The sequence below is a fragment of the Anopheles maculipalpis genome, chromosome 3RL (assembly GCF_943734695.1).
Source record: "Anopheles maculipalpis chromosome 3RL, idAnoMacuDA_375_x, whole genome shotgun sequence".
NCBI classification, from domain to species: Eukaryota; Metazoa; Arthropoda; class Insecta; order Diptera; family Culicidae; genus Anopheles; species Anopheles maculipalpis.
This window is the reverse complement of record NC_064872.1, coordinates 62916148-62927859: the sequence shown is the minus strand read 5'-3', so window position 1 is coordinate 62927859 and position 11712 is coordinate 62916148. Positions and strand designations below refer to the sequence as shown.

The window sequence follows — 11712 nt, the reverse complement described above, 5'->3', positions numbered from 1 at the left end:
CTAACCCGACAAAAAATTGGCAGGTCCACACCACTTTTCAATGAAATCAATCACACCAGGAATGTCCGTCTGTGGTGCCATCCGTGCGGCAACCGTCAGTTTGCTCCAAGCATCCCGATTAGCGAGCCGATGCGTACGCTGAAAGACAACCGGCTGACGTCCCATCACTGGATATCCGCTCACCAGACACGGTTGATCGGACAACCCCAGACTAGCTTCGTACAGATTACGATCATCGGTCGGAAGTGCTTGATCAACCTTCTGATCCATACTAACTGCGAGCACCCATTCACGGATCTCTTCGTGCAGCTGTAGCTCGTTCTTCAGGTGTAGTTCTGCAGGAATCGGTACCGAGCTGGGAAAGTCAGTCGACGACAGATCCGAATGATCCACCAAATTGCCCGAACCTTCCTCAATCGCTTCGCACACATCCAGATAGTGGTTGAGAATTACAAACGCTTCGGATTCGCGGCCCAATCCTCGCAGGTCCATGCCTGCTTCGTAGTATCCCTTGTCGCATGGAATTATATCCGTGTAGCGCAACAGTGCAACGGATATCTTCACCGCAATCGATTGCAGTGCCGGTGCCTGACGGCAGGCAGCTCTTGTTGCATAGTAGTGGGCAATCACTAGCAGCTGCTCGAAGCGATCTATAATTTCCGCCTCGCCCTGATCCGATCCACGCAGTGCTTGCACTAGATTGAGCAGAAACGTACGCACATTCTTCCAGACGGCGACGGCATCAGGTTCGCGCAGTGCGAAACACTCCAGTGCGATACGATTGTAGATGTTAAAGTTGGCGCTAACCGGTGGAACGCCATGCTCGAGATAAAGGTTGAGAGCTGCCACACAGTCCCCGTCACGGATGAGTTGTGCCGCGTACTGTGCCATGTACTTCTGCAACACCGGTACACTGTGCTGTTTGGCCTTCTCAATGCATCGCATCCACTGGCCCTGTTCGGCGAGCAGATCAAGCGCACCAACCATATCGATATCGGCCAGCTGCTCCACGTTGCCCTGATTGCGGAGGCGTGCCTTCTGTTGCGCTTCCACATACACCACCAACTGTGGATCGATTTCTTTTGCAAGGCGTCGTGCCTTTGCCCAGTTGTCGGTACGTATAAAGACATCGACCGCTTCCTGTGGTAACTCAGCAGCTAAATACAGCTGTGCCGCGGGACCTATTTGATTGATCTCGATCAAGCGTGGTCCAAGCTCGCGAGCTATTTCCATTGCTTCCGTTCCCTCGAGGAACTGGTTGCATATCTCAGCAGCACGTAGCAATGCTCGAGCCACCGTAGGCTCATCGGCATTTCCTTCGTTTATCTGCAACAAACACTCTGTCGCACGACGGAACTCTTCGTTCCTAGCGTGCTCCGAGGCTTTCTGTAGCAGGTAGCGCGAGTCGTTCGACTCTCCGGTGCCTCGGTTCATGCGTGCGTACAGCTTTTGCAACTCTGCCACCGCTCCCGGTACGTATTCCTTAGCGATACGCAACGCATCCGCCACCATGTTGTATTCTTTGTAGTGTTCCAGAATTAAATCAGGACGATCGGCACGAATCATGAGTGCCTCGTACTCGGGATAGTTGCGACTTTCGAGTGCACTGTTTGCCTGACTCAGCAGTACCTCATGTACCGCTTCTGGGAGATATTTTTCAGCCACACGAATTGCCGACTTCCAATCACCACCGTGTGTATGCATCATAATTGCTTCCCGGGGTTTATTTGCCAGCAAAAATTCAGCTTCCGCCTCGGTAAATTTGCCATCATCCTCCAGTGCCATGGCAATTTTCAAATGCACATCATCAGCCGAACGACCACTCACCTTGCACAGCTCGAGCGCGAAATCGAACTGACCCGCCTCACAAGCGTAAGCTATGCAGCTATCCAGCAGACTCATCTTCGTGAGCAACCGGGCGGCTCCTTCGATCGGCAGTGACTTGGCCCACATAAACGCAACCTGCTCCGATGCTGGTTGACCACCTTTTTGTTTAGCGACACGGTGTGCTTCCTCCCACTTGCCCGCTGTACAGTACATGTGGACAGCCGCCTTCCAGTCACCGGCCGCCAGAAAGTGGACCTCAGCATTCTTAAGTCGACCTTTCGATTCTAGCTGACGGCCCAGGTTGAGGTGTGTCTGCTCCAGGAGGCTCTTGTGATAGCGCTCCACAAGACGAATCATTGAGTCATACAGCTCTAGTTCTTTGTACATGTTAATGGCCAAGTCCGGCTCATTAACCGTAAGCAGGACACGTTCCGCATCCCTATATTTTCCCTCCTGCTCGAGTCCTTTCGCCAGCTCCACAAACATCTCCCGTACGTCGGCACCGGGCAGGTATCGGTCCGCAATGTCGAACGCTTTCTCCCATTGTCCATGCTTGTTTAGTAGCTGTACCGCTTCTCGATACAGTTCGGCCCTTACCAACAATTCTTCGGCCGTTTTTACGTCACCTATCTGACACAGGTGTTCAGCTAGTTCGACTGCATACTTTTGAATTTCTTCCGGATCATCGACGACTTTCGCGATTTGTACCGCTTTTCGCCACTGTTTAGCTCCAACCGCCGCTTCTAGTGCTTTAACGGTGCAGCCAGCCTCGATGTAGTGGCTGATAGAGGCATCCAGCTGTCGTTTTCCTACCAACCAATCACCCCACTCTTCCTCCAGACTTGTGACATCATCCGGCGTAACGTAACGGGCAAGTTCGATTGCTCTGGCGTAGGCACCACCCTTTCGGTACAGGGTAATTGCGGTTTGCTGTTGACCGGTACGGTTCGCAAGTTCTGCTGCTAGTTCGAAAAGTTCTACGGAAGGAAAGAAGTCCATGTTATTGAGCCCTTTTAATTTATATATCACTAATTTTATTTTACCCGCTTTAATCAACGATGCCGAGACTCTTGTGACAAGATTCTCATTTGAAAGCAGATGAGGTGTTTTCAGTGCCAGCTTAGCCGCTTTGACCGGTTTGTTTGCCTTCATGTACAGTGTCATGGCTTTATCTTTCTCGCCGCGTTCCTCCAACACTTCACCAGCTTTCTCCTCCTGGCTGGTAGACAGCAGAAACTCCATTTGTGCTTCCTTTAGCTCAACAAGCCCATGATATCCGCGACGTTCTGCCAGTTTGATTGCATCGTCCCAACGGCGCAGTTTGGTGTACATGGCTAGGGCGGCTTCAATGTCACCTTGCTCGATGTAGATACGTTCCGCAGTTCTAGTGGCATTAAAAAGATAAAATTATTTAGAAAACTCGTCATTATGATTATGAATCTTGCTCCAAATCGCACCTCAAATCCCCACCAAGAAGAGCCATCATAGCACGAACCTCGGGGCAGGTCATACCGGGTCCAGTCGTCTCCTCGTACCGTTCAGCAATCTTAATCATCTCACCGATGTAGAACGTTTTCGAGGCATTCCCCAGCGCAGCAAAGCAGCGCTGAGCTACACGCAAATTTTGCTGTGCCAGTGCAATATTAGCCAAATTATGCCACATAGCTTTAGCCGCCGGACGATCACCAAGAGACTCGAGGTAAAATATAGCACGTCCAAAGTCACTATCATTCACAGCTGTTCCAAACTCAACCAAACCCTCGTCCAGTGGGTACACATGCTCCGAAGCGGCCTCACGTGTGATGATCTCCGTACGACCATCCTCTCGCAGCACATCCACCACGTCTCCTCGTACCGGCATCATTGTTACGTGCTCGGGCAGATCAATGTTGTACCACACTGCCAGATTGGTGTCGCTTTGTGCAACGGCCACATCACTCGAAGGAACCCACTGTACGAAAGCGACCTTGGCGAGCAGGGTTTGCTTCTGCCCAGTACCTACGTCAACTAGCACGAGACGCATCTTACGATCGCGAAAAAGCAGCTTGTGCCCCGTTTCGCTTAACTCCAACCAATCGATCTTGGAATCGTGTGAAATCTGTGCGATCGTCGATTGGAGCATCAGATCCACCACACACACCGTCTTCATGTCGAGCAGGTAGGCCAACTTTTTGTTGTTCCGCGTGTTGCCTCGTTCGTTCAAGCGTACCGAGATTACGTGTGGGTTTACAAACTCCGTCCGTACCGAGCCTAGGATGTAGTGTTCACCGTACTCGACCAGCGACAGTTCACCTGCGTTGAAGATCAGTGCGACGGTTGGGTTTTCGAAGTAAAATCGTTCGTGACGTCCTGTCGCTATCCAAGGAATTTCACTCGTTAAGGAGCGCGTAAGATCACACAGGATCAGTGAGTCTTCAGTTCTTCCTACCAGATAGCTGTCCTTGCCCATGATCCTGATGTCATCAATTTCGAGTCCTAGCTGAGACTCAACCAACATCGTTGTGATCGGTTCGTGCAACGATCGTAACAACACCTGGCTCGGAGCCACAAACGTGAGCTCAAACTTGTCCTGCCAGATGGTGCGTCTTAAAACTGATTCGTATGCCAGTACAGCTCCACACAACGATCCAACAGCGAGTCGTGATCCATCCTTCCTCCAGCAAACCGCCGTTACGCTGTACAAATTAGGAATTGTCTTGCATAGGGACTCTGTCCAAGCATTTTGTCGCGGACTCCAACTAAAGATGCGTAGACGATCGAAACTTCCCACCGCGACTGCTTGGCCATTCGGGCTAGCTGCGGCTACGGTAAACTCCCGCTCCACTTCATCCCGTCCATAATCGAAATTTCGCATAGCACGACCCTGAAGATCGTAGAAGCAGATCTTCTTATCGCATCCCGCCACAACGATACCACCTTGTGGCCAGGCTAGTGCTACCGGAGCAACTGGATGCTGTAGCAAGCGCCCAGTTGGTTCACCGGGTTCTTCCACCAAAAGGAACCGCACAACTGATCCATCCTCGTGACCGGATAGGACACCGGTACCCTTGGTGTTTTGTGCCAGCGCTACCACCATACTGTCCGTACCGTACAGCGTCTTCGATTTGTTATTTTTGCAGTACAACGAACGAACCTTGCCATCCTCTAGTCCGGCCACAATTAAGCCACCGACAAGCCAGGAAATGCAGGTAACCGCCGAACCTTGCGGGAATTTATTGCAAATCACCTTCTTCTCGTTCCACTGTTCACCAAGCTTGTACACGTACACGATGCTGTCGCTTTGCGCTACCGCAAGCCGACTCGAATCCGGACTAAATGTAATGCCCCGGATAACGTACGAATTCTTCATCGCATTAGGATCAGCCGCTTTGGTGGAAAATTTATCGCGCCGTTCTCCATTTTCGTCGAACAGCAGAATGACCCGGTCAGCCGTGGCTACCGCTAGCTTCTGGTTGTTTGCTGACCAGCACAGTCCAGCCACACGGTACAGGTGGTCCTGTAGGATACGAGTTATGTACATCTATCACACTTTAAGTTTTAAATTTTACCTGTGCTTCAACGATAGTTTTCATAAATTTTAACTGCATTTTCATGTGCTTCAAAAAAGGAACCAACACTAAAACAGCACTCTGTTCAAGCAAAACGGTTGAAAGTGAAAACATAAATCGATTTTGCACCAGCGCGGTGTTTGTTTGTTGTTTACGGTTGCTAAGCAACGACCGTCCTTGGAAACTGTCGGAAGTTTTACAAAAGCAACACGTGGTTGAGATTCGCCATTAAACGCATGGAGTTGCATCTAAGCAACAGGTTGTTATGCGTTGGAAGCGCATGAGCTAGTGGTTTAAAAATTTGTTTGTTTATGCGCAAATTCATTGTTTGTTTGAAGTATATGTTTTCAAGCAAATAAAACAAAAAAGAAAGTGGATGAAAATGAGATAATATAAAATCTTTTTTTTCATTTCATCATGACGGCGCGGTAAAATCAAATAATTAAATTATGATGATTTTATGCCAACTTATTGTTTGCTTTGTATACATTATTAACTATTCTATTGTAAATATTTATTATTTGTATATTTCTTATGCGTATTTTCATTTTTATCTAGCTATCCCATTCCATACAAATATATGTATTTCCGATATTTTCATATGATTGTCAACACTCGAAAATCCTGCAAGCGCGAGGAACGCAATAAATCGCTATAATCGTTGTGAAATGAAGTGGCACAAAAAAATTTTGAAAACGGTTTTACTGCATTCAATCTCAGAATCGACTAAATATATCGTTCAAATCGTTAGTCCAGTTAGTTAGCCAGTTAGTCGTAATATTGAAATAACAAAATAAATACATAAATTAAACTTTTGACTAAAACAGACGTATATTTGCTTTTTCACTTCCCGGACAAACATATATCCTGCACAAATGATACAATTGCAACAACGCTTACAAAGCAAACTGTTTCCTCCTCCTACGACGGTTGTCCCAAACATGACCACACCTTTGGATTCGGCTACATATTATTTGGTCTCTTGATTGTTGTTCTTATGTTCGATACTTTGCGCCGAGTCCATTCCGATATGAGAAAGGATAATTATCGGTACGAGGTTAAGAATTGCTTATTAGGGATATTTGGATAATTCGAAAGCAGATGCTGTTCCTCATCCACAAAAACATAAATTGTGCAGAGATGCACACGGGAGTATGAGTATTTGCGTATGACTACAGATGCTCAATCATGTGGAAGTGTTTCACCGTCCAAATGCTCACAGTGGTAGAGCATTCGTACTTAGTCACCGTGTGAAAATGTCCGATCATCGAATACTCGCTGTTCTAGTGATGGTGTGCGTTGAACAGATCGCCGGCCGATGGTAGCGGTGCTAAACCGCCGGTCACATCCGGTAGGGAGGTCAGGTCGGGTAGATTGTTCATATGGTTTCGAACCTCCTTTTGTACTTCTTTAATTTTGGATAATTTATTCTGATATTCCTAAAAAACAAGAAAAAACAGTAGAAAATATCATTAAACACAGAATAATCTAAAGGCCCAAGACTGTGGAAAATTTCAAACAATTGAAATCGATGTTGAACTGTCAAAAAGTTCCAATTTGCGATTCTTTTCCCATTTCAGCATCAAGTTCTCAAAAAGCGCTTTATTTTTATTCCTGTAGAACAGCCAAGCCGTATAACTTCAAAAAACGATTCCAAAGCTAGACAATCACACTAATACTCATTATAATCTGAATTTTTGTTTTTTAAATCCGTGCCCATGCCCTAAGGACAACGGAAAAAAACGCTGAAATCTCAGTTTCCAAAGTGAGATACTTTCCAAACGGTTCCAGATCGACTACAACAATTTGAAATTCTTAACAACGGTACGAACCTCTAGCCGGTTTTCCACTTGTTGCTGAAGCTCCTGTTGCTCACGCAAAAAATCCCTCAGCATCGTTGTCAGTTTTTTACGATCATCCATTTCCACTGCCAGCCGTGCGTTGTAATCGTTTAGAATCTTTATGGCATCGTTTACCTAAAATAAGGGAAAACATCGAGGATTACCACACAGGTATACTTATTGTAGCACATAACTTACATCTGCGGCCAGTTTTATAGCTGCCTCTTTGTCTTCCAACTTATCTAGTGCAGCTAGCTCGGACACTTCCGGCTTAAGGCTAGCTATTCTTTCCCTCACCACCGCATCACTCGAAGCGGAGTTTTCCAGCTCTAGTATCACCTTAATCAAATCCTCCGGCTCCGGAGGATCTCCGTCAGGCTGATGCGGACTGAGTGTAATGTGCGTTTCCACCTTGCCATTGACCTCTACCACTTCACTCTTTGCTGCTTTCTTTTCCGTGCTCGCCGCTGTAGCTGGCCGGGCCTTTTTCGCCGGTTCACCCTCACTCGTATTGCTTTCGCCTTTCCGCTTTTTCTCACTCCCATTCACTTCCACCCGCGGGATGGTTTCGGTACCGTTCAGTGCGGTTGAAAATTCCTTAATCTTCGGTTCCTCGTACACGGCCCGGTCGCCCCAGATGCCGAGAATCCTGTTGAGGCTGTTGTTTGTTTTCGGTTCCGGTGACGATTGTGCCACGTTTTTGAACGCTTTCACCAGCACGTGCTCAAACTCGCGCCCAAACTCGGGTCCCTTCTTCTTGCTGTTCTGTATCACATCGTTCGCCAGGTACATGAAGGTAAGCTTCTTCGCTGAAGGTGCTGTAAGATAGAATGGTTTCACTAGTGTCCCGTTGTGAACGGGACACAGCTAAGATGGGAACATCCACAATGCGTTACTTACCTCGCTGGAGCTCTTTCAACCATGTTTTAACGATTATTGAGTGATGCTTTCGGTGATGAATCAGCCACAACGAGAGGGTTTGTATGCTTTGCTGGCTTTGGTTGAGATCGAACAGTTTCTTCACCAACCCCGTTTCGGTGAACGAGGACATTCTTACGAAGTACTTGCGAGTCTCACTGTTTCCAGATCGTCAAACTTCAGCGGATTCGATCTTCCCTACAGTGCTATTTGGCGTTGGTTAGATGTACACGTGCAATGGTCCAAGTTTTAATTTAAAAGTAAGCAAATTAGTGCAATACGTGAAGCTAGTCGAGCGTCGCACGGTATCGTTCTTTCCAGACTTTTTTTTATCACAACAAACGCACTGTGTTATTACCCGAATAATCCGCATGACTGATGAGGGGCAAAATTTATACACCAGAGTTGAGCGGTTCGTTTGAAGGGCTGAAAGGGGTGAATTTGACAACCGGCAAAAATAGCCGCAAAGCATACGTACAGTGCATAGCGTTAAAATATGTGTTAATATTTAAATGAAATAATTCATCGCAACCAACGAATATTGAGCATGCTTTTTGAGTATACAAAATGAATATTTAAAACATAAAGTTGTATTTCGCTGAGTCATTTTTAACTTATTTCTTCCTAATGTTTGTAGTATTTAACTTGTAGATCGTTTTTATGGGATAGGATCTCGTCTTCTTGGCCTAACGACCTTCTAAGCCATGCCAGCCATCGAATGGCTTACGACACTAGCTGATAACTACATAGCAGGACAGTCAGTCTTCATTACGAGGGAACGGTTCGAATGCCGAGTGAAGACCAGCGCTTTGGTCCTGTGGTTCGTCCTGGATTTGAAACACTTATGGTACAGTTGATGGTAGAATCAAGTTGAGAAAGTCTACAATGCATGGTGAGATCTTTCGAGTCATTGACAACAACGAATGTCCATAAATTTTTGAAATTGTGTGTACTCTTTTGGGAGGATTTCAGATTCGGAAGACGTTTCCTTTTTACCTGCCTTTGACCGGCATCCGTAGAGTTCTGCACTCTAGTAGTGCTTCCCCACTCCGTCGGAATAATTAGGAAGAATCATCGACAGTTAAACTTAGACCTGCGGTTAAAAATATCTGGCTAGTTCAGGAAAAAGGTTAAAGGCTCTCCGACCGTAGCGAAACTGATGACGCTCGCCGTCTTAACGCGTTGTCAGCAGCTACGCAGATCCACTGGGAAGAATTAGTCCTGGAAGAACTAGGAAAAAGCCTATTCGTCTGATATAAGTAGATCTGACGCCGTAACAAGAGTGCGGAATCGCTTATTGCTTCGTTTGATCGATCCACCAATCGCGGATGCTTACATTCGGTTTTGTTTCCAAGAGCAACATTTTGGAATTGCTTATTTTTATTCTTCTTTTTCTAACCTGAACTTTTAATACCTGGAGAACTCGGTTAATCACTTCCTTGTTCAATGTCAGTCCTGTACATGCGGATAAACGCCGCAAATAGGCTTTTATACATGTACTGTCGTAAGAACTTATTTTATTTTGAACCTCCTCATGAAATCCTGCGCATCTTATTGTGAACATTAATGTGATAGTTTAAATATAATTTTGTATGTATCCTGAGCGTAGTGTTTTCGACAGGGTTAAACGATGTACAGTATTTTCGGGCTGTCGGTTTACTAAATGTCTAGTGGTGCTATGCATCCTGATAAATTTTGTTGGTAGAGATAGGCTAAGCAAGTGCTGGTGACATGCTCTACTTATACTGGTCTCTCAATAACAGGCCTTTTATACCAGATCGTCCATGGGGTGCCAAGAAAGCGCCTTCTCCGCCTAAAAATTCACCTCCGTGTACAATAATCAATTCGTTTGGTGTTTAAGCTCCGGGCTTACTCTGTGTATAAGAATATCCCCCGCTGTCTAAGATATATATTAATAATAATTTATTAAATTATTATAAAAAAGTACAATGGTTTAAGGTATTCATCAATCCAATGTTTTGAAAATTTTCAAGACCTTAAAGAGTCAACAAAGGGAGCTCACATTGCATCCAAAGAAATTGATTTCATACGCCTGCCACCTGATCGCGAGTCACACACGTGGGCGTCTCTCTATACCGGAACACTGGCACAGCTAATTTCTTAAGCATCCCGTTTCCCGCTACCAAATGTTCAAGAGTGTGTGTGTACGCGCCCATTTGAATTTCATTCACATTCACACCGAACTAAGCTTCCAAGTGCCACTACGGCTGAAAGAAAAAGTATGTGCCTGCTGTTGAGAGACAACGGCAGCTTCAATCTTATAAAAATAAAACTGGTAAAACAAGCCTCCCCATGCCCATGTTGGAGAACTACTGCTGCACGTGAAGCGTAACGAGCGAGGTGTGCGCACGAAAGACGGTGTCTCCTTCATGCCGTCTTTCGCGTTCAACGTGCGCTCGATCACTGCAAGCAGCCTCCCAACAAGCTTCATTTATCTCACACGCGCATATGTACGATCAACCCATGTGTCTGTGTGTTTGAAAAATCGAAAGTGATTCAAATCACCGGTCGCTATCCAGCAGTCTTGATTCGACCTTCTTCAGTGCAGCATCGCATGAGGCTTATTGGAGCCCATTTTAGAGGAGGTTCGTGTGTGTACACATGTGTGTGCTAAGATCCTGACCGTCGTCGTCGGTGCAACGTTGGGCTCTGTGGTGACGCGACGTGATACCGGTGTGTGCATGTGTGTCGTTGTGCAACGTTGCGCCCGGTTTGACAGAAGTCTGAAAAAGCTCGCAAGATGCAAACCGCAGCATCCGACCGCACAAGCACTCTCGAACGGGTTGGGGTGGTGGGTGGTGTCAGTCTTGGGGGTTACTTCACCGAAAAACCGGTGCACACCACACACAACACAAAAACCGATCCTCTCCACCGTTCGTGCTCTCTGTCGCGTGTGATCTGTGTGGTAGTGGTGCGGGATTGTTTCTGGGCGCTCGAACGTTCGACAGATCGATCTCCGGCGGGTAGCGATCGTTTGTGCTTCGGTAGTAGTTGCTCGCTAGCACCATCGAGAGGCTGTTGTGAGTGGAGTGTGCGAGATCCGTTCGTTATCCGGGGTGATTTTAAGAAAATTGAAATTCCGTTGTTTCCGGTTCACGTGTCGCGTCAAGCACAAGGACATGCAGCTTCAAATTTAGGTTAGGGCTTTAAGGGGTGAATATAAAACCTTCGAGTGTCTTTCCATGCACTTGACAGGTGTTAAGTGATGTAGAGAATTCGGTACTAGTGTTTTGATTAATTTTGTTTAATTAGTATTAGTTTCATATAGTTGCATTCATAATTTAAATTAAATCGCTAAATGCTCTAGGTCACGATCAAAATCGTCCCTCCCGCGAATGAATCAGAAATCGAAAGTTGTCAGCTTGATCTAGTTTAATGTTGGGGTTTTCCGTTACGCACCCGTGTGACATTAACGTGTGAAAGAAACATTCAGCTACTTCCAATCCTTCCAATTGAATTTTTGGCAGTGCTATAAACGAGTTATAACGCGTCCATTTAACATTTAAGAATTTTAACGTGTTTAAGCTATTTTCGTTTAACTTTTTTTCACCAGAAAA

The 11712-nt window shown here is 46.2% G+C and overlaps 3 protein-coding genes across 3 annotated transcripts in view; all 3 read right to left on the bottom strand.

Moving 5' to 3' along the window:
* Positions 1–5347, bottom strand: LOC126560870 (intraflagellar transport protein 172 homolog). The gene is made up of 3 exons (XM_050216820.1): positions 3285–5347; positions 2871–3211; positions 1–2804 (listed from the first exon to the last, which is right to left on the bottom strand). The coding sequence occupies exons 1-3, from the start codon at positions 5345–5347 to the stop codon at positions 1–3; spliced, it is 5208 nt and encodes a 1735-aa protein (XP_050072777.1).
* Positions 5348–6624: 1277 nt separating this feature from the next.
* On the bottom strand, positions 6625–8306 carry LOC126562513 (regulation of nuclear pre-mRNA domain-containing protein 1B). The gene is made up of 4 exons (XM_050219049.1): positions 8117–8306; positions 7415–8034; positions 7208–7351; positions 6625–6814 (listed from the first exon to the last, which is right to left on the bottom strand). Exons 1-4 carry the CDS (start codon positions 8265–8267, stop codon positions 6659–6661), a joined length of 1071 nt encoding a protein of 356 aa, XP_050075006.1. The 5' UTR covers positions 8268–8306; the 3' UTR covers positions 6625–6658.
* Positions 8307–9869: 1563 nt separating this feature from the next.
* The window catches only part of LOC126563252 (biogenesis of lysosome-related organelles complex 1 subunit 2), a 271392-nt gene continuing 269549 nt past the window's right edge, over positions 9870–11712 (bottom strand). Inside the window, exon 3 of the mRNA XM_050219883.1 lies at positions 9870–9884. The gene's annotated coding sequence lies outside the window, so the exon portion shown is untranslated. The remainder of the gene's footprint in view (positions 9885–11712) is intronic.

Excerpts from the sequence above, each read along its gene's own strand:
- LOC126562513 (XM_050219049.1), bottom strand. The coding sequence starts at position 8,267 with ATGTCCTCGTTCACCGAAACGGGGTTGGTGAAGAAACTGTTCGATCTC. Across the intron at positions 8,035-8,116 it reads GTTGAAAGAGCTCCAGCGAG|CACCTTCAGCGAAGAAGCTT; the intron begins GTAAGTAACGCA and ends TCTATCTTACAG. Across the intron at positions 6,815-7,207 it reads AAGTGGAAAACCGGCTAGAG|GAATATCAGAATAAATTATC; the intron begins GTTCGTACCGTT and ends CTTGTTTTTTAG.
- LOC126560870 (XM_050216820.1), bottom strand. The coding sequence starts at position 5,347 with ATGTACATAACTCGTATCCTACAGGACCACCTGTACCGTGTGGCTGGA. Across the intron at positions 3,212-3,284 it reads CTTCTTGGTGGGGATTTGAG|AACTGCGGAACGTATCTACA; the intron begins GTGCGATTTGGA and ends TAATGCCACTAG. Across the intron at positions 2,805-2,870 it reads GGCATCGTTGATTAAAGCGG|AACTTTTCGAACTAGCAGCA; the intron begins GTAAAATAAAAT and ends TTCCTTCCGTAG.